The sequence below is a fragment of the Mercurialis annua genome, linkage group LG3 (genome assembly GCF_937616625.2).
Source record: "Mercurialis annua linkage group LG3, ddMerAnnu1.2, whole genome shotgun sequence".
NCBI lineage: Eukaryota > Viridiplantae > Streptophyta > Magnoliopsida > Malpighiales > Euphorbiaceae > Mercurialis > Mercurialis annua.
In genome coordinates, this window is record NC_065572.1 from 69,309,543 (window position 1) to 69,336,843 (window position 27,301).

The following is a 27,301-nucleotide window of genomic DNA, read 5'->3' on the forward strand; positions in this document are numbered from 1 at the left end:
AATGTTCAGCTTAGGATCACGACAAGAATGAGCAATCTGAATTCTGTATTATTGCAAGGCTTGGCACATTTTCTACTAGATATTGAAATAGTTAAAGAGACTAAAAGCAGTCGAGAGATACTTCAACAGAGCCACCCAACTCATCGCTATCATAAATCTCAGGTAAACAAAATAATACAATACATAAGCTGGCCTTGCCATACTAAATGAACTTCTAATGTACAACTACATTTATGCTTCGTACAATCTATACAGCTAAGTTATCCTATCAAAAATAATAATGAGAACGCACACACAACTACTACGTTTCAGCCAAAATCAATTAATGGTATACAGAAGCTAAGAGGTAATGATCAGACGTCAACATTAGCTTTGTTTCCCGCAAGGATAAGAGAGATCTCCAGCCCACGGCTGAATGCTTGGTTAAATAGAAGGCGAGACTGAAACGTAGAGATGAACGGGAACCATGACAAGAAAGCTATTGGGGCAAAAATAATCATACCCATCCCGGCGTCATACATTCTCGCAAATTCCCGCACTGAATCCCACAAACCTAAACTCCAAACAACCTTCTTCCAAGTGATTGCTAACTGTTGAAATTAAATTAAAAAAGATGAACTAGTCAGCACATATTATCATTAAACAATATTTAAGTCGTCGGAAAAAAGTAGGTTCTCATTGCAATACAACTCAAAAGTTAGTCCCAAGATATATTAAAATAGGTTTCTAAATTAAACACACAGTTCCTATATTTTGTATTTTCTCCCCCTTGCATGGCAGGATGTGTTTATTAAGACCCAATTTCCTCTCGCCAAAAACAGCCAAACGAAGAAGAGCCAGAAAATAATGTCCGAGCATCATGCAAGAGTGATACCACTGATATAATATTTCACTTATCATTTGATTGATCTAAGAAAGAATATCCTAATCTATAATCTATTTTTAACTCATTCTCAAACAGGCAATCTATCTATTCATTGTTGCTACTTTTCAAGTTCCTCTTAAGTAACTTCTGAAAGAAGGAATTTATTCATGCAATCAAGTCGTTGTGTTAATCAAAAAAATGTATAGAGCAATATCAACTTACGCATATTATGGCCCATCCCGTAGGGATAAATGCCAGGATGCTAGCAAATAGATCTGTGATTGACAGATCAGTGAAAGCAACAACAAGACAAAGTGCAGCAACTAGTGCTATGGACGAGACTCCTTGCACGAATCGTATGAACAGCTGCAAGTTGGTCGATTTCTTAGGGCTGTAGGTAAATATCTGCAGGATGCGAACATAGAACACAAGATAGTATCAGCAGAAAATTAAGCATGTGACGAGATGATGTTTCCCAGGATTGAAAGTGATACAAACCTTAAAAATCATGACGATAGCAATCAATACAATCCAGGAAAAGCCATAAATCTAGACACAAGAAACAAAATGTCAAGGACAAGAAGCTAGAAAGTCACACAGATTCCATAGCATACAAGCAACGAAATAAATTCTTCTGTTTTGCCCTCCTACATTTTACTTGTTAATTGCTTAATTTGAGAAAGAGGATAAGGGGCTTCACATTTCCAGTTTAAGTTCCAAGCACAGTAAGTGGATCATCACAAAGTTACAAGAATAAGAGAAGTTCTGTTTGTTAAATGAGAAACTCTCAAATTAAAATTCTCTTTATCAATTCAATAAGTTATTGACAACTAAAAGAGCAAAAGAGGATGATGAAAATATTACCGCGAGAGATGTGTCCTTTCCTGTGAGATTGAGTTTGTAAACAACGCCATACTGAAACACGAAGAATCGCAGGCTTAATATAGTTTCCAATATGCGACCTCTCAAAGTTTGGATATGCATCTGAAAAGCCAACAGATTAAGCAACCACAAAAAGCATTATCAGAAGATGAAACAAAACAGCATCATACTATAAAATTAAGGATGAAAAAAATGAAAGAATCATAAGAGAAATAACACCTGCTCTTCGTTCCACCACGATTCCCAGCTATCATCTCCTTTTATACCAACCCCACCTTTATACAGAAGCCAGCAGGTCCAATCATCAAAATCTTCGACCGTCCTGTTTACAGACCATTATACCATCACTTAGAAGGCAGTCTAATCTTACCAAAAAAAAGAACGCTTTAAAAAGATGCAATATGCTGAACTCTGCCAAGCTCGAAAAGCACAATGTAGAAAAATAAACTTACTTCTGCCATTCAAATCCTGAGGGATTGAATATGTATGGAGCAAAAAGCCATGAGATGACAAGGAACCAGCTGCTAAGTGTCAATAAAACAAAAGACACGGCACCGCCATCTGTGTACCCATAGGCAATGTAAACTATGAGAAGCAGTGCTACTTCAAGCCTGTGAGGGAAAATTGGAGCAATTCAAGAAATGTGGCATTTGATTTAAATAAATCTTTTACATTAAAAAAAACACAATTTAAGAGGCTGATATTGGGAAACCTTATTTGTTTTCTGAAAAAATAAAAACTAGACACCACTTACGCTTTAACAAAATGACTTCTAGAGTAAAGTCTGTAATTATCAGCAAATTTGATGTGACGGACCACAAATCCCCTACCAGTTGCTCTGTACTGTTGGTACGTATTTAAAAAGGTATGTTAGAGAGAGAAAGAGTAAAAGAAAAATGGGAGGGAGGGAGAGAGAGAGAGACCTTTGCACCACCATGGAGGATAGTGCGCCCAAAGTAATGAGTCCTAGTTCCCAAAGAAAATGTAAAGAACACGGAACACAACTGAAATTGCATTGTGATAAAGCTAAAAACAGCCTGCAATAACAAATTTTACCATTAAAGCAATGCATCAATAACCAAGTATGATCTGTGAGAAATTGTACAAATAAACATTGATGAAAGTGCATACGAAGCCTCAGCTATAACAGCAGAAAACACAGCTAATCTCAGAAAAACAAAGTGGCAATTTGTTGCGGGAAACAAGTTAGATGCATACTAAAAGGATAACGTTTTTGGGAAAAATACTAGAAAATAACTAAATAAACTAACCTTAAGCAATCCCATTTCAAGGATAAAACCCATTACCATCGGGACCGCAGTAAAAACTCCAATCTGGACCAAGAATTGTGTGTTCAAAACAGCATCCAAAGCTGTATTACCCGACAATTTTGCTTGGATTGCAATTGCACTATCAAGTCCGGAGAAAGCCTAGAAATGTTGACAGTATATCAATCAAATTGCATTTCCCTCGGAAAAGGTCAGTGTAGACAAGGATGAAAAGAAGCAAAAACAAATGTTTAAAGCATACCAGAACAAGTGCGAAAGAGCACAGTTTACTGAAAGAATACTTAATTTGCACTAAAGTGGAACTTATGTAATAAACTATGTGATTAACATTGAAAAACAACATAGATAAATATCCACAAGTCTTAAGGAACTCTTCGCCAGTAAGTTAACTTCAAATTTTCACTATACAAACACTCTTGCTATTGATAATACAATATACACTGCAAGTGCCAGATTTTCTATCTACTTTCAAAGAATAAATTAATTAAGGAAAAAGTAAAAGAAATGTTAAAATTAAATTTGAAATTCCACAACCAAAAGAAAATTAATCAACAAGCAGAATTCCAAATTCCTAGAATGGCCGGTGTCTGGTCTTACCACTAATTGAACATTAACTTCTCAACCTTTAGAAAAAGAAGCAGGGAAAAGAGTAGAAACTCAAACTCTAACTAAAAAAATTCACAACAAGGGGTATATGAAGCAGAGAAATAAGCCTGTTAAAATACCAGGTAAATCCTCCCGTATAGAAAAATGTAAACTGTGAGGACAGTCATCTGCATTAAAAGACAATTTCAATCAGATACTTGAAGAGATAATACCTCAATGAGATCAAAAGATTTGATGCAAGGAACAGAAAAGACCATAAATTAGCCATACCATTGTGCATACGTAAAACCCAACAGTTGTGAAGTAGAAAGAGAGCATTCTGAAGAAGTCAAAAAGTTGTCCAATCCTATATACATCCCTGCTTAGGACTTGCTCTCCATTTCCTCCAGCCACTTTCCCTTCAAAAAGAGCGATCTGGTTCAATCCAACATCTCTTCCCTTTCCAACCTGCAGGAAGCAATTTATCAAGGAACCACAGGGATACGGGTTCACCAGAAAATGCTTAACCTAGAATACAAACCTGAATGTATTCATGGTGAGTGATATTCCCGTGTCTTAAAGTGGAGTTGAACCCTACAGCATTTTACTTAGTATCATAAGTATCAGTCAAGAAAAGAAAAGAACACAAACATGTAGCAGTACATTTACCACCAACCTCCCTCTACACAACTCAGTCATCCCCCCAAGGCCCCAACCAACAGTCAACATTTACATGTTTCAATACAACAGCAAGATTTTATTTATAACAATTAGTTCTGTTATTTTCTTAACTAGTCATATTTTATTTCTAAAATGGATTGGATTGAAATGAGTCTGGACAGAGCCAAATAATTCTACTACAGAAAATGTATTTATTTTTTTATTTTTTTCAATCTAACAAGTACCTTGAAAAAGGAAATAAAAATATTAAGTTGCTCTGATGAACTCATGCTATTCATATTACTTCCTTAAGTTGAGATATCCGGTGTCAGAAAAGGTAATCAATTCTCAATCATACCCGTTAATTTTGGATGCAAATAATACAGCAAATACACTAATTTGTTCATTCACCATTGATAAATTACTGAGTGTATCAAATTTGAGAAGGTCAGAATTCGCGATAACAAAAAGAGCACTTACAAAAAGCGAGGCATGTAGTGTAGAATTAGTTAACTTGCTTTTATTTGCTGTTTTTCTTTTGGCTTTTTTTTTCACCCTTTTTGCTAATTTGACAGCAAAAAATTACCATTATTTTGAAATTACTTTTAGCATTTTCACGTTAAATAAATTTTTTAAATTTAACAAGTATTCTATTGTATTAAAACATTGTCATGTTAGATAAAATTTATATACTTAACAAGTATTCTAACAACTTAAGACAAATCTCGATATGTTTCGCATGACGCTAAGGAAAGATTCAAAACAAGGACTATAGTATCAATGAGCTATTGAAGCGCAAAACAGAATTGGAAAAGGGGACCTTAAAGCTTACCTGCAAATATATCTTCACTAATGTTAATAATACGAGACGCCTTGCTAATCCCACCACGGGTTATATGAAATATTCGATCAAAAACATCTGGATGGCCATAGTGCATTCGAACTCTGAAAGTTCATATATTATTTAAAATTAATACAAAGTAATAAATCAGTAAATGTATAAAGAGATGGTCATAGACTGCTCACTTGAGAGGACTTGCCAAGACGCGTTGACCTAAGGTTACAAAACTCGTCTCTTGATTGGACATGAACCAGGCTAAAGAAGAGACACTGTATAAACACATTGAGAAACAATCAGTAGGAAGATCAAAACAGAAAATTGCAGCAATGGATTCAACAAGATAACAGGATCCGAACCTTCCTGTAAATACATGCTCTCTCACACCGAGAATGGTGGGAGGTCGTATCCCATGTTTTGCATGAAATTCCTCAAGAAGATTTCTCATTTTCATTGCCTCTTCAAGATAGTTGTCCTATACAAAGCTATGTTCATGAGATGGGATAGTATTGCTTCCAGCCAAAACAGAGCCTAAGAACCATTTAGAGTATTAAACAATTCTTTGGAAAATAAATGAATAAAAGAAGCCAAAATAGGGAAAATTCCTATAAAAGGAACTTCCAGCAACCAACAGGAATGTAAACTACAAAACGGTAACCACGAACCTGCAAAGGGACCTTTTATTAAAAAGAAAACCATCATATTAAGTAATATTCCCTCCGTCCCATATTGATAGGCAATTTAAGACAAACACGGGTTCTAAGAAATTTAGATTCTCTAGATAAATTGAGTTAATGTATAAAAAATACCACACTAGAACTTATTTAATGCAGCAATAATATTTGTCGTTTTGTGTTTTTTGTTTTCTTTCCAAGACATTCCACTATAATTAATTAGGGTATATTTAACAACTACTTAGTAAAGTAATAATTGAGTGCCTATAATATGGGGGGAAACAACTTGAAACAGTGCCCTATCAATTGGGAACAAAGAAAGTGTTGTTTTCTGAAATGAAACAAAAATATTGTAGAGTCCTACAAAAGTACATGTACTGTTAGAAGTCATTTTTTGAAATAAAAGTCCTTGAGAGTGAAGAAATATTCACTTTTAGGCTCTATGCATCAACCTTAACATAATTATTTATACCATTTAGATCAGACAAGCATCTCATCATCATCAGAAACATAACAAGTATTACTTCTTATATTACCGTATGCCTTTGAGGGACAGCCTTAGCACAGCGGTAAAACTGCTCCTTTGGTGACTTGCAAGTCACAGATTCATATCATTAAAATAGCCTCCTCACAAAATGCTTGGAGAAGGCTGCATGCAGACACAGCAAGCATTCCCCCCCCCCTTTTCTCCCCTAATTAATTCCCCATCACATGAGCACACCTTTAATTGGCATCATATGCAAAATCCATGGGTGTATTTCCCCCAGTGATAGAATAGCAAAATAGGTGGAGATAGATAACAACAATATCCCTTACCAGATTGACAAATTGTAAAAGCAACATCTCCGGCATTCAGCAATAAAAATACTTTTCACATACATTGCACAACAAAGCATATACTGACTTCATCAATTATAAGAAGTCGCAAAATAACAACTATGGAACTAAAAACAGAAGCAAAGTGTATGACCTGATTCATGTCAATAGTTTGAATCGCTTCTCCACGTGTAAAAATGATAGAATGGTTTTGATTCTCAGGCTTCCCTTCTCCAAGCTTCGGGTCTCCAGGAAGTTTGATTGAATAAATTTCCTAAACATAAAAAGAAAAAGACAACATCAAGGCCACAAGTATAAAGTAGTGCCAAGTGAAGAAGCCATCTGTGAACTAATTTGTCATAAAGAAATAATTAAAAGGAAATGAAGCTAAAAAGTAGCAGCTGCCAGGCTTCATTAAGAGAGATGTACAAAAGTAATTGCCATATATAATAGTAGGAATAGAAGTCCATGAAAACCTCTAGTGTAATGTTTCACAAAACAAAACAGGCAAAATAATTAAATTGAATTAACTTGTGAAATCATAAGCTGCCAAAAAAAAAGAACTGTGAGCATATGGGATATAGTCATAAGACTTGCAAAACAAAAACCCACAACCATCAGAAATCCCATGATGCAATAATTGATAAGCACTTCAAAAATTTCAATGACAATCCATGTAAAAGACAGACCATGATCCGAGACCCCTAGAGCTTAATGAAAAGAAAATAAGAAGAAAAGAAAATCACATTCCATTTGCAAGAATCCATAAAGTAATTATCTGTTTTGGGCAAAAAAGACAGCCAGCCGCAGATGCATAATAAAGCTATTAAAAAAATGTTGATAATCATTAAGTTCGTTTTATATTTTTTTCTTCAGGCAGTTATCATATGCGTAAAGACCAATTTATCAGTTCAATAGAAGAAAATTTCAACCTGATCTTTTCCATGTATATCAGCTTTAACAAGCTTGGAGTAAAACTCCTTAGAAATCTTTCCATCAGCAGCACCAATCTCCTCCACATGTATGTAAGCAACTCGAAGCGCTTCATTTCTAAAAGAGCAAATAGAAGTAATTATTTAACAGAGAGCCTCAGACTATAAAAAAATAACTTAATCGAGTGTAGCAATATCAAACTATTGTAGTAAAAAGTTCCAATGCAATGATTTTTGATAAAGAGGTTTTGAATCTTATTCCAAAAGCTAAAACATAATAATTAACCAAGTTCACTGAGACAATAACAATCAATTCAAGAAAGCAAGTAATGAAACAGAAAACCATACCGTTGCAACAAAAGAGCAATATCAGCAGCCTCTTTATCTTTCCGATGCTTTTGTTGCCCATAAATTTGGCATGACACAACATAAGTGAACTTCAAGTCAGCTTGTGCCCTTGACTCACGTGATAATTCAAATCCTTGAGTGGTGAAGAAGCCTGATTCAGAACGATCATCCACTGCAAATACAGGGTGAACTAAGTGAATTAATATCTTGCCCCAGACAGAATAGAAAATTATGGGTGAGTCAAAATTTAATACCTCCTAATGATCTCCTTTCCAGAAAACTCTGCAGCATCAAAGCCCTTCTATAATACATCATACCACGAACTGCCTCGACAAGGAAAACAAAATGATAAGGGAAACCAACTAGCTAAAGGTAGTACTATTACTCTATAGTACTTGTGACAATCATATAGCATTTACATCCCAAAAAACTCACTTGTTCGGGCAAGAGTCTGTCCACGATAGGATGTCCAAAAACGAAGCTCTAATGTATCACTAGAATTTTTCTGAAAATCAGCATCCCCAGAAGACTCTCCTCTACCAATCCGTTCCAAAAAATTTTCCCATTCATCTAGAAAAAAGTCAAATAGAGCCATGAACCACAAAGACATTTCGATAAATCAAGAAAGAACAGACTCCAATCTCCACCCAATTTACTTGAGCTTGCACAACATTATAAATACCCAATATAACTCAGAGGACCCAGGGATATATACCCAATGCGAATCCATTTTCCATGACATAATGGTGCCTAAAATCTCTAACATTATTTAGAAAGGGGCAAAGTTAAACCATGCTTCCTATCTTCATCCTCTCTATAATCTAACTTGTCTAAATTTTTGATGGCTTTGGTGCTAAAACTTCATTGAATAGATTAAGGAAAGAAGAGAGATAGTACCAGGGAAAATTTTCTGAAGATAAAAAAGAGTTGATATCCCATCTTCATTTTCATCTCGCAACTCAGAGTAGCTATAAAGTACGGTCTCACTGTAGTATGGGGTAAAGACACTATAGAAAAAGTAGCAGAAAATATCAAATATCGTACAAATAATTGTGCAAACAAAGAGATGTCCAACACTAGTTTGGGAAGGTTGCTTGTTTATACACTTAATCATATGTACCTAAAAGGTATGATTTCAGAAACTGGTTTCGCTGGAGGCATATCCATGAATAGTGAATTTGTGAAAAACTGCAATCTTCTTCTAGCTTCAAGATTCTTTGGAATATTGGATGCAGTGTCTTTTACAGTAAGAAGAAGATGCAACCGTTTCACCTGCTCTTTCTGCACCAACAGATTAAAATACCTAATTATATATAAAAGTCACAAGAAGTAGAGACGGAAAACAAGATGCCTTAAAAATATTACAATTTCTGGATCCCTTGGCCATTCTATTGTAGAAAACAGTCTCCCTTCATTTCTTGCCCTAGCTAAAATATTCCATGTATCAAGCTGCTCTCTGGATAATTAAAGTTCAAAAATAACTCAGAGAACTGGCAGACTAGAACATATACCAGGAGAAAATTTTCAAGCAATATTGTAAGAACACCAATACCTTAGATCAGATGACAGAAGATCATGAGTCACAACTTCATAGAGCTGATACAAAGCATTTGCAGCACCTTTAGCTAGTTCAGGCTGGTCACGTATCTGATACAACAAATTACAGAAAAGAAAGATGTGAAATTCAGATGTTTGTGAATGAAACAACAGCTAGGCAGGGCCAGCCTATTACTAAGAGGTCCCAGTCACATCTAAACCCGTTTGAGGATACTAAAAGAACTTGGCATAGATAGGAAAAGGTACAAATGACTAGGGACATTAAGAAAGCATTAGAGTAATTTAGTGCAGTCCTGAACATATTATGAATCCCAAGACCAGACAAAAGAAATGTCAATAAAATAAGACCTTTTCTCTAGTCCTTTACTGAACTTTTGATCCATTACGAGAAAGGTAGCTGATCCTATCTTGCAGGTTCCACACATAACCAACAGTTTATATACACATAATCAAGAAGAATTTACAGTGTTTGTTGTGAATAACAGGCCACATGTTTGTTGTAAATAACGGGCCACATAACATTCTGAAAGACTTAGAAATCAGAAGGCAATAGGCAATAGGCAGAGTTGGCAAGTGAAGCTCATACTTGCGAGTTTTCCAACAACCCTAACTAGAATTTTCAAAACTGAATAAAAGTTGGAGCAATCAAATATTTGGCCAGCTAGCATAGGTGGCCAGTCCTATGTCACGAGTTGCATCAATTAAAAGGACAATAATAACTGGTTTATTAAACATATTATGATGAGATAATTCTATTAAATGCAGACATAAACAAACAGATGAAACGGTCAATGCACAGGAAAGAACTGATAGTAAATTGGCTATCTACACCAGATATAGAGATAAGGTAACATCACCAATTGGGAAGAGAGCACACAAATATCAATTGAGATAAATCATACATAAAAGTTATTGCTCTTCTTTATTTGATACATTTAATCGTAACCAATGCTCTTTATCTGATACATTTAATCGTAACCAATGCTTATCCCTTGTGTAAAGAAACACTCTATTAGCATGAAGCCATATACAACAGGTTGCATGCCCTTGAATCAGTAGGTCAATTTTCATGTAAAATTTAATTTTCCTATCATGTGATGCAATAGTTCACCCCAATTGAAAAAACACTATACCAACTATCAGTTCAAACATGGGAAAAAACCACAACAAACACAAGCAAAAAAATTTGGATCTGCATGGCCTAAAGCAATGAGTACAGCACTTTACCATGTAAGCTATCTAACAATAACTGCAAATATCATTTGTTACCAATGTAGTTATGACAATAAATTTATATTGTTATCGTAGATGATGTAGAATACAGATAATAAACCGGTAAATAAAAAAAATGACTGCCGAGGTTCAAATGTACCAAGCAAGCATAAAAGCAACATGATATTATCATATTACCCCTTAAACATTTCATTAAACGCTAGTCACATAATGAAGAAACACAGAGAAAAACATAAAACATACCAAAAGTCCAGTTAGGGCAGTAAATCTTTGCACGACAAGAGGAAGCTTCTTAAGTGACAAAGTTACAACAAGTGAACCCTCCAATACGCTGTTGTTTATCTCACGAAAGATCCTTTCAACCCTATGGTGTGGTAGAAGCGCAAGGTGAAAAAAGAAGAAAAATAATAAGCATTCATGACAGATGATCCAACAAAAATTAACTTGGAAGAACAAATAATATATGTTAAATAATGACACAGTCAATCTATGTAGACTTGTACCAGAGTCTCCCTTCACCATTGACCAAGGAGTGTAAAATTTTCTCAACACTGTAGTAGCACTCTTGAACTGCATACGCCATATATTCATCCCTGCATATTCTATTCCAAAGATCTGCTTGGGTATCCTTGCAATCCAAAGCCAAATCAACCGCTAACAAGATCTGGACAAGTTAGTAACAGAAAAACTTTATTTCCTTGGGTTCATAAACCAACAACCATTGTTTGATGACCAGAGATAAATCACACCTTACTACTCAAAAGAAACAAAGGCCACTGAACTAATTTTAGACTTCCTGTATTGCTAGGAACAGAAAGTAGGTCCATCTCCCTGCAAGCACAACAAAGATGAAGTATGACACACAGAAGAACTGGAATTATCAACACAAGTAGGATAAAGCATACATGTCTGGTCTACCTATTACTAATGAAATCTTCCTCGCGTAAGCTTTTGATTATCTCATTCCAGAAAGGAGCAAATATTGCAGCATACTCTTTATTTGTATCTTCCGATTCCTGGGAAGAAGTGAAAAATTTAGTCAGTCAAGATTTAGATCTTGAATCGTATCTGACCATGGGAACCTTCTTTTTATAGTTGCAAAAACATAAAGAAAAAAGAAAAGGAAAATTTGGAAGCAAAAATGAGAAACAAGTCCAACCAAAACACTGAAAATTCCAGGGAAGATAAAAAATTACTCCCTCCGTCCCAATAGAGTTGTCCACTTTGAGAAATTTTTTTGTCCCAAAATTCTTGTCCACTTTCAAAAAGTAACTAACTTTTACACTTAAAATCCTATATTACCCCTATTTAAAATCCACTAATGAGTCAATTGAAAGTAAATTGCAAGTGGACTCTTTATTAAATAGGGGTACAACAAGAAAAGTATGGAAAATTCTACAAAATCCATAAGCAATAATTGCTTTCCTTAAACTGTGTGATAAAGGCAAAGTGGACAACTCTATTGGGACGGAGGGAGTACAAAAAAGAATAGTGTATCTTGTGTGCTTTTAAAAATGCCAAACTTTTAGCAGTTTTTCAGCTCAAAAATCAGAAGGTTATTTCAGGTCTGAATTTCAGTAACATCCCATTACTTATTAGTTTAAGTACTCCAAAATATAGATGAAGAAAAGGAAAAAAGTTAAAGTAAAATGCTTAGTGGCTTGTGCAACGTGAAAGAATCTCTATCTCAATGTGCGGTGCAGCATTCATACAATTAGCAATTACTGTAAAAAATCCCAAAAAGTTTTACCAATTTTTACTGCAATTATAAGCTGTAATAAAAAAGGAAAACAACTGTCACTAATAAATTGAGTACCAAAATATAGAATTTTACCGCTAAAGTATTGTATTCAGCACAATACCATGTTGCAACTAGAAATTCCTAGTGTGCCTAAAACCAACAGATCTAAGTGATAAATGTGATGTTTTAGTTGTAATCTGTTTTTTTTTACCTTCAAAACAGCATCTACAAAGGAACCAAGCACTTGTAAAAGTACAACTAAAAGGAAAAATAATGACCCTGAACTTACTATATGATGTACCTTCCAGAAAACAAAAAATTATCTAGAAGAAAGGAAAGAGAAGGAAAAGAATACAATAATTAAAGTACCTGAGATGCCTGTCTGCTGAATGGCATCCTGAAAGAGTACATAGAAGGAAGTTACTAATAAGATATTATTGAAAAAACAGAAAGCACGTAATTCAAACGCATTGGAGCTGGCAGATTTAAGCTACACGATAGATGTTAATGTTATACGCGAATCAAACATTCCATGGAGTACATCATCAGACTTCTAATAGAATAAAACATGCACGTGTAAGCTCCCCAGCTTAACAACCCATGTTAAATTAATTGGAAGCCAGCTGGATAGACACGCATCATCATTAGATATAGATATAAAAGGGTACAACTATAGTTGGGTCGATATTCCAATTAATACAATATGGCAGAAATATATGTACAGCTCAAAATTGAACAGCTACGTTCATACAAAAGGATCACCTCGTCAGCCAAGTACTACCAGCCTACAAATTTTTAAGAAACACTGACACAGTAAAGTCTAAGTTTATAAGACTCGTGCTATAATGCCCATTTCAAATATAGGGAAAGAAATAAATAACCACCTTTTCACATGAGGAGAGACAAGATTTTTCACAAATGCCTCTGGAAAGCTCTCAAAACGTTTATGCACCATTTCAAGTGAGCGTATCTGTCATGAAATTGCACAAATTGCCACAATTAAAAATCATAACAACAGGCTCATGTGAAGTCAAACATTGACAGTAATATCCATAATGCTTGAAAAACAACAAAACAACATCTCTCTCAGTTCTAAATAATCACAGGCCAGATCATACCTCGCCTAAACGACCCCGTGCACCCATTATGCCACCGACAACTGCTGATAAAAGAGTGTACCAAATATGAATGTCCATAAGATAAATCTGGAAAAAAGAAAATAACAAGTTAAGATGTGAAATTACCAAGTTACCACGCTTAAAATTGGTATCACCAAGCTGTTTAAATTATGAATGCCTAGCACCAAAAACTTATAAAAAGCCGAAGTCCGACCTGATACGTTTTCTTTTATTTTAATTAATAGGCTTTGTTTTTCTTAAATATTGCATAACAAAACTCAAAAAGAGGAAGAAATATATAGCTTCCATAATTTGCAGTAAGCAACCTAATGGAAAGGTCTTTCTGTCTTCTGGGTGTACAAAGCTTAAGAAAAGAGAAATAACACTCACAGCGACAACAGGAGCCCATAGGCTGGCTATGGTCAAGAAATGATTATTATCTGCAAAAATAACAAGCAATCAATGACAGATACATACATTTTCAAGTAGCTATCGCCATGTAAAAAAGTTTAAAGGGATGGGCAAGGACACCATTCTTATAGCAATACTAAGAAGATAATCAACAAAAATAACAGTTGTAATTTATTGAAATGTTCTTATCAAGCAGAAAATAATATCTCAGATTCCTAGAGAGCTTTCGGAACCCTGAACAATCATGCTCAAAGACACTAGGTAGGTTTTCTAATGGAAGGGATCATATCATCCATCTTAATTTCCCAAGCTAAGTATGAAACAGCATAAAATACACATTCTCGAGATTGCCCTCCAAGAGATAAAATTGTCACCATCATGATAACCTCAGAAAAATGGACATTTTCTGATTGCCATCGATCCAAGTAAAAAAGTGTTGCCTTCACAATGACTTGCATATGCAAGACTATTAAGGATTCAATTTTAAACAACCTTCTTAAATTCTAAAAATCAGATCTCATACCCACTTACCGTATCTAAAGCCATCTTATACAAAAAAAATCAAACATGTTCCCACAGTTCTCAATTTTCCAGTAATGACATTCATCACCGAAGGCAAAAACAATCACAACTACAAGAAGATTTTACACATCGAGAAGACACATTGACATTTAGAAGGTAGAATAGAATTAATTTTTCAAGAAAGGAAGTATAGCAGTGATAGACAATGCTAGGAGAATAACTCAGCATAAATGTGACACACGTAAGAGTAGTACTAGCACATTTATAAAACCATTAAATTTAGCAACAACATAACAGGCTACCAAGAGTAATTATCCATCATTAAATTTTATAAGAGTTCAGCAATATTGTATTAAAATATCACATCAAACAATAATTCAGTTCTCCAAGACATCCAAGTCTCAGATAGAGAATTATTAAACGTAAATATCTAGGCTCACAATCAACAGAAGATCCTAGAAATATGACACCATCATATTATCTTCTGTTCTAGATTGGATTTTCAAGCTACCAAACACCTAAAGTCCTAAAGAGTTCCATGTGGCCATTTATTGTTGTGTATCCCGTGTTCAAAAATATAGTTCTTCACGCCACATCCGCTGTCAAATACAAGAATTTTCCACTCTCGACTTACTCCATAACAAAAAGGCAGTAATACACACAATTTATTACCTTTTTCTATAATCACACAAATCACATTCCTTTGTTCTATATTTACTTTTTTCAATCAATTTGTAAGATTTCTTGGACATTCAGGTCCTTAATGCCCCCAACATAAGCCAGCTTCCATGAAACCATTGGGTGTTTTCTGCTATCAACATGTAATTAATTTAGGTAAAATACAACATGAAAGAATACTAAGGCACCAAGAATGGATGTCATAGAAATTGACAAGGTATGGGTCTGAAAATATAGGAGGCAAATCAACCAAACAAGCCAATTCATTCCATTTCCATACAGTCTGACATTTTATCATTTATGTGATTTGAATTATAACAGGGAACACCAAATAGTATCATATGTTAAAAAAATGAGCAACTCACTTTTCGATATCAAATCATGCCATGAATATTCCACAAAGCGAAGTCCAGTGATAGTATTAGTGGGTTTCACAAGGGGTCTAATCTGCAAACAGTGGTAGCCATCATACATTAAAAAAACATTTTGCAAAATTAAAAATTCTCGCAAAAGCCAACCATTTTACAATATCACTCATTCACTCTTAATCAACCATATTACTAAATGAGATACAATAACTTGCCTGGAGAAAATATGTGAATGTGAATTTGCAGCCCAGGACCACCAACCAAAATAAGACGTACCTGCAGCAACATTAGTCTAGTCAAATTCTCAAAACAATATGTAGTAAAATAGCAACATGCTTAAAACCCACCAGAACTACTAGAATTTATAAACTGTTGTCAGCTTGAGTCAAATACATACATGAACCCACATCAGCCATACAGAATCAACTGCTTTTAAGAGGCCGAAAAAAATTTAGCATAACGAAAAAAAAGTGTAATACATCACGGCATCATCTGATTATTTACAATTTAAAGGAGCAATCTACAATGACAAAGAGCACTAACAAGAGACAAAACTATTTAGAAGACCAGAAGCATATAAAAATTATGCATGTAAATGTTCAGAACTCAAGAGAGACATGAACGTGCACCTCAAATACATCTACAGAAATTAGCAAACAAATGTTAATGAATTAGACAACTCTACAATACAAAGAAAGAGAACAGGATAAAATTAAGGTCTAATCTATGCTTGGAGAAAAGGAAAGGGAAGTTAAGTGCTTAAGCGGACATATAAAACCAACTAATGAGAGGACATAGAAAAAGAAGAAAAAAAAAGCTAAAACTCTTAAATTTCATGGGATACAAAACAAGATAATGTAATCAAAAAGTACGACTTAAAATTATGAGAGAGACCTGCAATAATCAGTCATTTTCTCATACAGACCACGGCCAACAAAATATCGTTCCTGAAAGAAAAGAAAAAACAGTTTTAGCCCACAATATTGAATCAGTGGTCCTGATCGTAGCATATATAGTCCCTATCTGTGAAAAATGTTAGGTAATCATCCTTTACCTGATAAATCCACTTGAAAAATTGAAAGAATGATTGATCAGAAATATCAGATAGAGTATGGCAAGCTGGGAATTTGAGTAACAGCGCAAAAACTAAGCGCAAGGCAGCATAAACACCCAGCACAAGTATATATATCCGAAAATAGAAGGAGTTTGAGTTCGGATCATTTCTTTCATCCAAAACCTTCCTGCAATAATTCAGCAAAGCTATAAACAATTCTATTTCCATAGGGAATTCATGTCAATACATACTAAATGCTATAGCATAAACAATTCTGAATACTTACACATAGACATATGTTACAAACCCTGAGCTCAATCCCCACCAGAAGAACCTAATAACAATCCTTGAAATAGCCATGCCTCTTGCAGTACTGTAAGCCCCAAACATAAGCAGGACATCCAAACTACCTGAAAACCAAACAATCCACCAAACAAATTAAATATGAGTCCTAGGAACCTATAAATCAAAAGTTCATCAAACATGTAATATCCATAATGCAGAGAAAGGGTACTTTCTACAAAATTCATGATGGCAAATGAAGGTCCAGTGCTAAGTACTACTTTAAAGGTATCCAAATTGATGCGGCCATCATTAAAGGCTATAATCGTCAAAGCCTGCAGTCAATAAGGAAAAGAGAAACTTACATTTAGAAATAAAAAGCTTATATTTCCAACTCCCAGAAGAGCTCACAAACTGAAATTAGAAGCAAATTATTTTACCTGAAACATCAAAGCCAAAAAGATCCATAGTCGGTGAAAACTTCGATACAGGTGGAGAAATGTACGGTGCTCAACAAAAGCGCTTTTACCGGTCTGTAAATTTTTAAAGACGAGAGAAACAATTATATATAGCTAAAGAAGAGCAGACTTATATTTGCAATAGAACTGAAGTAGATAACAGAAGACAATACTAACAAAACAGCATTGCCTACGGCACTAATCTACATATAAGGGTTGTTTATTACATTCAAATGAGCTAGCATCAGCAAAAGAAGGTTTCGTTAATAAGCATCAAGTATCAAGCATTTCATTAGCAAACTTCATGATCGCAAAGAAATATTAGCTGAAAATAGTCTAAATTCTTGACTATTGCCTCAAGCGTTAGTGTCATAATCGTACCTTAATCTCATTTTAGCATTCATTATGCATTACATATCGTGTTTAGTTATTATTAAAATGAATTTAGCGTTTTGTACGTTAGAATCATATTGTAAACAAATGTTACAATTTGTTAAATTGAATCAGTTTCTATGAACAAATAAAAAATCCTAAAGATTAAAAGGTAAGTTGATTTTCATGAACTTTAGTTTTGTGTTTATCATTTAAGTATAAAATGCCTACATGGCCCTTGTACTTGTGTTACGTGTCAAACCTAGGTTAAAAAGTAATTTCATAATGTTGGTGTATATACAAGAAGGTGTTTGCATGACGAATTTAACATTTGGAGACCTAGGTTAAACCTCTAAACCTGCAATTCTTGAAGCTCTTAAAGTATAGAAAGTGAATCAAGTCTAATTGGTAAAGGATTCCATCTAATTAGCTTTGTTTAGTTGTGGTTTACCTATTTACTACTATACTCTGTTTCTGAATTAGAAATTTCAGCCTTCATACGCGATGCATATTTTGAGTTTCATAACTCCAAATTGAATAATTCTTCTTGATGATGAAACTTAGGACTATTATTTATATTTTTCCAAGTTTAAGTTTTGCCTAATTCAGTCTCTAGGAAGGGTTAGCCATCAAGTATGCCTAGAAGGGTTTAAGCCAGTGTTGTATTCCTGTGATTACAGACTTGAGGTTTTGTGGATTATTACAGAGACGAATACCATTGTGTTTATTTGATTTTCGATATTGTTTTGGCAATGAGTTTTAAAGATGATATGTGTTGTTATCATTGAATATTTTGTATATACTTTTTGATGATTCTTTTGAATATGTTTTAAATACTTATCAAAGCTTTAACAGTTTGGTATTTGAAAGCTTTATTTTAAATAGAAAGCAATAATATTTTATGCTTGTTACATCTATTCACTGAGTTTTTGCTCACCACTTGTCAAACAAATTTCATTTGAGTTAGCAAGAGAAATTATTATAGGGAGAGGTTATAGTAAGATATGGGAATGCCAGAGTTCAAGGATAGTAAAGTTGGCCATATCGTGTCAGTTTAGTAGTTTATACTATATATTTTGTGAACAATTGATGTTTGTATATTATTCAATCTATCTATATTAAAGTAAAAATTTCAGATGTATTCATATTGCACTTACTTTGATGCTTAAAATATGAACATGAATGAACATGATGTTTAGTACATTTCACATTTACATACAGTTTCTTATATAAAAAATCCAACACAAGTTCTATCGTATAATTGATTCGTATACAAATATCAAATTTAGTTCTAAAATAACACGATCTTTATTAGAAATTTTGTTAGTTATGTGGCTTTTTCTTAACAACTCGCCATTTTTGGAGCATGAATTGCATGCTCTTAACAAAAAGACTTATAGACACGTTATTTTATAAGTTCAGAGACCAGAAAGAGACAAATTTAGTTCAGGGACAAGTTAATCAAAAGACATAGTTTAAGAAACTAGTAATGGATGTATCCAATTATTTATAAAAGTCCATCTCGTTCTTACTTAAGCTATGAGTGACGCTTAGATGGTAAATGAAAGTTCAAACTTCCAATTATTTTAGAGAAGATAAGCCAAAGGACAAAGCTGAAATCTACGATCAATAAAACCCAAAAACCCTTCCAAGGCGCACCCAAAACATTCAAAACACCTACATTAAAAACACAAGCTATTGTTGCCACCAAACAACGCAATTTATTTTGAATTTTTGGGTATCTAAGATGTTAGCAAACAAACACTCATTTAAAATATTTCAGCCCCAAGAATCTGAGATCAATTAAACCCAAACACCTTCCAAGGCATGCACCCAAAACATTCAGAACACCTACTTCAAAATCAAAAGGTATTGCTGCTACCAAAGGAGGCAATTTATTTGAATTTTTGGTATCAACATGTTAGCAAAACATACACAGGCTGCTATAAAACAAAAATTGTTATATTTACGTCCTCAATTAATATATTTTAACCGCAAGAATCTGAGATCCAGAGCAATAGTTTCACCAATAAAGATAGAAGATGCAAATTCAGTAAGTAATAGGCAAAAATGGATGGAATGTACCCTTTTCCGCTTCTTAGGCGTAAACAAAAAAGAAGAGTCCTTCTTCATAGGCCAGCTCAATTCGAAGCACGCAGGAGACCTGAAGTACACACAGCAAATAAGAAAAAATAACAAACCAAAGTGAACTTTGAAGCAGTAAAACTACCAAAAATATTCATTGAAGTCATCATAATTTCTCCATGCTGAATGTGAAGCCTTCCCATTATTGTTCCTTGCAGCTTCCTGAATGCATATTAACAGCAATTAGAATGGGGGTAGATGATGACAGCAGTCTTAACTTTGTTCCAAATGTTGTTGAAGAAACTAACAAAGTGTAACTGGCACTGTAAATATATTATAGTCATCCAACATTTTCGAGACTGACTAGATAAACAATAGTTCACCTCCTTCAACACAGCCTCAGAACTCAAAAAGGCATAATTAACATAGAATTTCTCATAAAAGCAGATAGGATCTCTACAAAGAGATGTCAGACTGCCAACTTAAGAACCTAAAAACAAACCAACCAATTCGTCCTTCATGCTAGTAACCACAAATCAATCACTCTACTCAGAGAAGACGACAAAACTAAAACATGAATTTCCTTATCGGCATAATTAAGATGCATCTAAATAACTATAAATCCCCATTAAGCATCTTAGTCAAATCAATTACTCCAAAATTTTAAATACATGATTTGAACTAATATTACAATAGGTCCAAAAAAGTAATTGTTTAAAATCCTTATATAACAAAAAGATATAGGGGGAAACATAAAATGAACAATCAACTTTAACCTTGTTTCATAATGCGTTATTCTAAAGATTTTTTTCCACATGTTATTGGTTCAATCGGACAGGTATAGTGACATATAGTATCAGCACAGCCACGGAGAGTAGCTGCTAACCGTATTCCTCTGTTCATATTTTACATATCCGGAACACTATTACGCACCTAATACTACAACTGAAACCAATATGTCCACCTAGATAAATCTGCCGAAGTTAACATCATATGTTTAAGTTCTACAAAAGTATCGAAGCAATTCCTCACTTACTTGAGCCATTGTTTCATATATAGGAGAAATAATTTGCTCAAGGAATGACACAGAACCACTATCGGCTGTGCAACTGGCAGCATGATTAGCTTCCCCATGATCCAATATTGCATCCAACTCCTTTGCCATCTGAAAATCGTGTTCCAATATATTACCATAACAACTGAAAAACATAGATGAATAGAAAAAACATATCAAATAGATGAAAGTGTTGGAAACAGCAACTCGACAAAAACAAGATAGTCCTCTCTCATAAATAATTCTATAACATTTGAATACTATTGTCATATTTGTCCACAGTTGCATGTAAATCTTGCACAATAGCAACAATACTGGGAAACCTATTTTGGTAGACGGATGACGTCATAACTGCTAATTCTGAAATTCCATTACTAGATGTCTTGATAAAAGTTACACACCATACTTTTAACAACAAATAAGACCTCATATTCTTTACTGGAATAAGCACCATTAATGCTTATAAAACTTATATATTAAAAACATCTCAAAAAAAAATGTCCATAGAAAGATTTCTTTATCACCTTAGAGAAAAAAATAAAATTTCAAATATGATGTAGAATCTAAAGTTTAGAATTAAATTTTCTTTTTTTCAATTAAAAAGTTTGCTTTGTTGAAAAAGCACTTTATTTCTAAGAGAGAGAAGCAATATCTGTCAATTTATCTGCAAAAGTAAAATAGTGACAGAAAAGACGATGCAAGTTAAACACACACAAAATAATATGTTGTACTGCATTTACAATTAATGATTCAAACTTTAATATTTGCTTCTCCAACAGTTTAAACCATAATTAAGGGTGGAAAAGAACCAGCTGAAAAACAGATAATAGAACATCAAGATAACTTTGACACTTTTTTTAAGGGTAATGTCATAAAAATTCACCAACTTTACATGTTTTCTCAATTTAATCACGCCTTTTAAAACTTATCATAAAAATACATCAACTTTCATTTTTTTTCCAAATCCATACACGATGCTGAGGTGGCACTCATTCATTGGTGTAATTTGCTTAGGTTGAGGTCATTTTTAAGTTTTAAAAAGCTTGATTAAATTGAGAAAACGTGTAAAGTTGGTGAATTTTTATGACATTAACCCTTTTTTTCACTTGATAAACATCATTATGATGTGAAACCTTTGTAACAAATATTCTTTTGATGGCTGATAAATTAACTCAGCAAACTTCTTACAGTACTTATTTTCATTTAGTAACATTTAATTCACAAGATCAAATTTAAAGCAAAGGCCAGTCTCATTATTCACCATATTCACTCTGTAAAAAATAGAGTCGTTGTTTTAAATCAATAATCAGGTGCATTTGAAAATGCAAACTAATTTTAGCAGTCTACACCTAAGTTGTCAATTGTTAAGACTTATTTTTACAACGCAGTTAACAGTGACTTGGTAGAGTAAGATGTAACTATACAGTTTCTTGAGATTGAGGGGAACATTATACCAATCAAACATGAGCATAAAGGAATGAATTAGAGCCAGCAGGTTAAGCTACATTTCTTTTTAATTTTACTTGAGCAAGAAGAATCAAATGATAAACTCAACTTACATGGTGAAATATATAGCAAATGCATTCAGGGAGAAATCGAACATTTGCAGCTTCACCCCATATAAGAAAGTACAGTGAGACCAGAAAGAGCTTCCTATCCCTATTAATTGCTTCAATGCTGAAATGATGTTAGGATCAGCAAATATCAGTGAGGGCCAACAAAAAGATGAAGAACAAGACGAAGAGGACACGAGTAAAACTATGTTTCCAGACAGTAAGCTAGAAAAGCGACCTATTCCATACAAGACGAATACGCAAATATCGGCACCATTTGATGTAGTTATCCAGCACTTTGAAGAAAACTTCATTGACTGCCTTCTCATCGATTTTCTAAGAATAGAATAACAGAAAAAATAATAAGAACAATATCAGTTAAAGCCAAGTATAGAGAATCACATCAGCCATCCCTACACCTGTGTAACAACTGCACAATCAGCTACTACCTAAATTGGGTCATGTAAAAAACTTTGACATCCAAAATAAGCAATCTCCATTAAAAGGCATCACAATAATTAAATGAAAATCTATGTCTAGAAAGCATGCTTGACAAGAGGTACAAGAATTCGCAAAAATCATCTCAAACTCCAGTCCAAGATAAGGGGTTATGTAAAAAAGGGTACACAACTCTCAATTAGAGAACAGCTACACCAGTGGTAACTAATGTCAAAGACCTTTCCAACAATGAGGATCTATCTAGAATTGCGCTAAGCTCCAATCGTAATCCTTTATGATACTACAGGTCGTTTACTCAAATACCAAATTCGACCACCGCAGTACCCTTCAAAGTTTATCAACACCTAAATACAGTAGTTGTCAAATTTACTGCCAAAACATGCACTGGAAACAGCTCAAATATAAGAAGCTGAATAAGAATTAAGTCAATATAAGAAGCTCCGGCTAGCCTACAGTTTAATGATTAAATAAGTGAAAATTCATTAGCTAGACTAGGTGAGAAGGAAAACAATCATATTAATTTTATTTAAAATATGATGATGTCAAATCAATAAGTTTTTTTATCATTAGCAAAAGGCAGGAATAAGATATCAATTCATCATTCAAACCACCCACTGGATCAGGCTGGACCGGTATGCCAAGACGTGACTGTGCATTTGATATTAAGAGAATAACATTTTCCCGCTGGTTCCTTATGTTGTCTTTCTGCAACAAAAAGAGAATCAGGATGTAATGCATTAAAATAATAAACAAACTAGGACAGTAGCTCACAGCACAAATTTAAGCATTTCATTTATTTGTTTAACTACATTCATATATACATAAGAGTGTGTACAAGTCAGCAAAGCTTAAAATATGATCACTGCATTTTTAAGTGATCACAATCAGTCTAGATAAGTAAAAATAAGCATAATCTTTACAAACATTTTCTGCAAATTCAGTGCTTACGTACTAGCAGAATGCCTCTTCTTACATTTCAAATTTTCAGTTCACAGCTCAAAATACTAGAGTGAGGAGAAGAGCAAATTCAAAAAAAAAGGTCATCTGAAACCAGATTAAAACACAACCATAAAACATCTCCACATACCTGAAACCCAAATACATATTCCAGAAGATCAAACATATCTGCTTCCCGTTCTCCAGAAATCTCAAAATCAGAAGGAAGTCTTGGAAAATGCTCTGCATATTTAATGGAAGATATTGCTCCTCTAACCTAGGAAAATCACCACGATTTAAATGATAAGATTCAAAAAGGAAAAAAGAAGAGAAAAAAACAGATATGGTGTATGGTTGATTCACTTTTAATATGAAATCAAAAATCTACTGAAATTATCAATCATCCGGAGAAAATGTCAAGCCGATAGAAGTATCAGCCGGAGACCTATAAGGGCATTGTAATTGATCAACTTACTTCAGGGAAAACACTAATAGCATTTGTTAATGATGGTGCTTCCAGAGGGACAATGTTGTACGGTGTGAGTTCCCCGACTTTTTTAATTCTTCGTAACTGGAAACACATGCCAAATAATTTCAATCAGAATATTAAACTGCAGTGTCAACAAACAAACCCTGAGCTTACTTTTACAGAAAAATGAGTCATTTTGTTCTTTTTTTTCATTTCTAAAGCAAAAGATATAACTGCTCTTCAAGCATTAAAAGATTCGAATAATAGTTCTCTAAATTGAATACATTTTGGTCATTGGTATAATCGAAATTTAAACCATAAAGTCTTGCACATAACCTGATGATACCCAACTTATAATCACGAATCACCAGCAACAGACGTATGAAAAATAAATAGGAAAGAAACTGACTCTTCCTCAATGTGCAAAGAATTTGAAAAGTACTTTACAAATTACAGCATAACCCCTCTCATATCTAATGTAGGTGAAGATAACTACCTCCTCCATAATAAGTCGTCCAACACCATGAGGATCTGCATCTTTGCTAAGAGCTTCCATGACCTCAACTAATGCCCTTAAAGTAGCAAATACCTTTTTCATCTCTAGAGATCTTAGTTCCAATCTAAGAGGTAGCATATAAAATAAAGAGTTATGTTTGTCAAGTAAACCATACATACAATTTTATATTTTCTTTAAAAACATTGAAAGGAAAATAAAACATAAAGGACACAGAATCCCTCATGCATAATTCAACAATCCAGTTCAAATAGAAAACTAAAAACTGAAAGTGGAACATAAAGGACACGAGAGCTCTCTTGCATAATTCAACAATCCAGTTTATATAGAAAACTAAAAACTAAACCAGTGAAATAGTGGTCCTTAAATAAACCAGCCCAAAGGATAGCCCATTAACACTACTAACAATTCTGAAATTCTAATTAGTTATGGTACATGCAATAATTCAGGTTTCACATGCTCATAGAAAGCTAAAGTTGCATACAAATTTTAAAGCCATGCATGTTTGGTAAAGTTGTTGAAGATATAAACAAATCTCACATGGAACAGTCAAGCAAAAACGAGTCCAGGTTAATGGTACTTGACACAAATTAATTGATTTTAGGAATTATGAGTTAGTTTTATAAATTATGAGTTCTAACCTCAATATCTTTTACTTGACCTAACATTCTTAGATTTTATAGAGTTTCTAATTCAATAAATGGTACCAAAGCATCAAATGGCTTCACAGCTGGACAATTCTGGAATGGTGTTTAAAGACCTAAAGTTCAAACTCCGTCTAGAAATGCAAGTTAAAGTTCACGAAATATTATCGTAGGTGTAGAGAAAACTTTAAAATGAATGAATCATTACTAGGTTCATACATATAAAAAAATTAACATGCTCAACCCAAAAAACATGCAATCGTCAATTCAAAATGAAATGAATATGCGACAGGGAAAAATGTATTCGAGCAAACATGTGGCTGGCCGCTGGAATGAGTGAGTGAGCCAATGAAATGAAACAGAACTAAAGGCAAGGAAATTTGGTCATACTCTCCAAGATTAGCAGTAGTAAAAGTTCCAGATTCCCTCCACTTTTGCTCCTCTCGTTGGATATCATCTACTCTATGCCGTCTCTTGTAACGTTGATAAAATTCCCAGAGGTGTTCAACATCATGACTGCGATCTATTTGAGCACCATCTCTTTTGGCAAGTTTTTGCTGCAGCAATTTTTAAAAATATCAAAACTCTAATTAAGACACTATACTGAATTCAGCAGTAGTTGAAATACGAATGCCTAGTAGACAGTCAGTTTCTCATAACTGAAAAAGTAGTTAAACAAAGTTTTCTACCAGCATGCATATAGCAGTAAAGCTCCAAAGGCTTGGGTATACCTTAATCACAGACATCAAACCAGTCTTGAATTGGAGAACACCACGACCATCACTATTTGGGTCCAAGTTTTGTGCCATGGAATATGCCTGCTCACATACTGAATTTGAAAAATTAGAGTTTATACCAAATACTTTAACCAAGTTTATAATAAAATAAACAAAGAAATGTGAATATTCACAAGCGCATATTGACCTTCACAGAAAGTCAGATGGCATTATACAAAATGCAACTTTCTGCTGGAAAACTATGCAGTGAAATCTTTTTGTAATATGTTAAATTAAAGAGACCCATAATCATAAATTGAATATAAATTTAGCTCGTCATCATGGTTCACGACCTAGTATGGTCAAGCTAAGTTAACTTCACCATTAAGTACAAATGCTAAGCAGCTAAATAATTAACCAACAAATAAAACAGAACTCACAAATTCTAGCGACGTTGGGGTCCTCCCCTTGCATCTCATCGGCGGCTTGCAAGATAGCGTCAATATTAGTGGTACGGACAAGCGAAGGCGGAACAGCACCTGCAATACCGCTAGGAGTTCTCTCATGACCTCCTTGACCAGCTGTTCTAAGCTGCTCTCTGTTCAAGGTGGCACGCACCAGCCTATCCCAGTTATCGTAAACCCTAGACATTATCCTAATACTGAATTAAGAGCAATTCGAAACCCTAGATTTAACTATCATGCGATTGAGGATGTTTTGACTCAGTCCGAGTTTGATAATTCAATTCAGTAATTTGTAAAATCAGATCACAATATAAAAATGATTCAAAAAAGGAGGTTTCGCAATAAGAAAATGAGAGGAAAATGTAACGAATGAAGAAAATGCGGAAAAAGAAGAATCGGAGACGATGACGATATAAAATTACAGTTGTACCCCCAAAAATTGATTATGTGTGGTAGTGGTACATGGTTGGGAAACTGTGATTTTGTTTAGGTAGCGTTGATGAAAAGGAGATAGATGTGTGTGTACGCTGATTGGTTTAAATAATCTTCATTGGAGTGTGGAATTTTTACGCGCGACACAGCTGATAAAATTGGTCCGCGTTTTTTTTCAAACACTACGATGTCGTATAAGTGCTGCCTAAAAAAATTAAAACGTTAGATTGTCCTATTGGAAACGCAGATGCATTTGCTTTACCTTTTCCAACTAATGTTACTTAACTTTTAT

The 27,301-nt window shown here is 34.1% G+C and overlaps 1 protein-coding gene across 1 annotated transcript; it reads right to left on the reverse strand.

The window, feature by feature from the left end:
* Positions 1-118: 118 nt before the first annotated feature.
* LOC126674221 (callose synthase 10) lies at positions 119-27,066 on the reverse strand. The gene is made up of 51 exons (XM_050368639.2): positions 26,554-27,066; positions 26,129-26,226; positions 25,788-25,954; positions 24,736-24,859; positions 24,246-24,341; positions 23,922-24,047; positions 23,450-23,539; positions 22,614-22,711; positions 22,382-22,499; positions 20,805-20,933; positions 19,914-19,990; positions 19,769-19,847; positions 17,294-17,386; positions 17,086-17,188; positions 16,858-16,981; positions 16,572-16,758; positions 16,412-16,464; positions 15,733-15,793; positions 15,515-15,596; positions 13,929-13,978; positions 13,539-13,625; positions 13,305-13,390; positions 12,790-12,817; positions 11,598-11,695; positions 11,429-11,510; positions 11,183-11,343; positions 10,923-11,043; positions 9,442-9,536; positions 9,255-9,345; positions 9,010-9,170; positions 8,787-8,896; positions 8,325-8,459; positions 8,144-8,212; positions 7,890-8,061; positions 7,542-7,659; positions 6,764-6,883; positions 5,479-5,594; positions 5,308-5,391; positions 5,114-5,226; positions 4,163-4,215; positions 3,913-4,089; positions 3,762-3,809; positions 3,019-3,177; positions 2,671-2,784; positions 2,502-2,590; positions 2,200-2,358; positions 1,967-2,069; positions 1,730-1,849; positions 1,364-1,414; positions 1,088-1,270; positions 119-590 (listed from the first exon to the last, which is right to left on the reverse strand). The coding sequence occupies exons 1-51, from the start codon at positions 26,762-26,764 to the stop codon at positions 354-356; spliced, it is 5,706 nt and encodes a 1,901-aa protein (XP_050224596.1). The 5' UTR covers positions 26,765-27,066; the 3' UTR covers positions 119-353.
* Between the last annotated feature and the right edge of the window lie 235 nt (positions 27,067-27,301).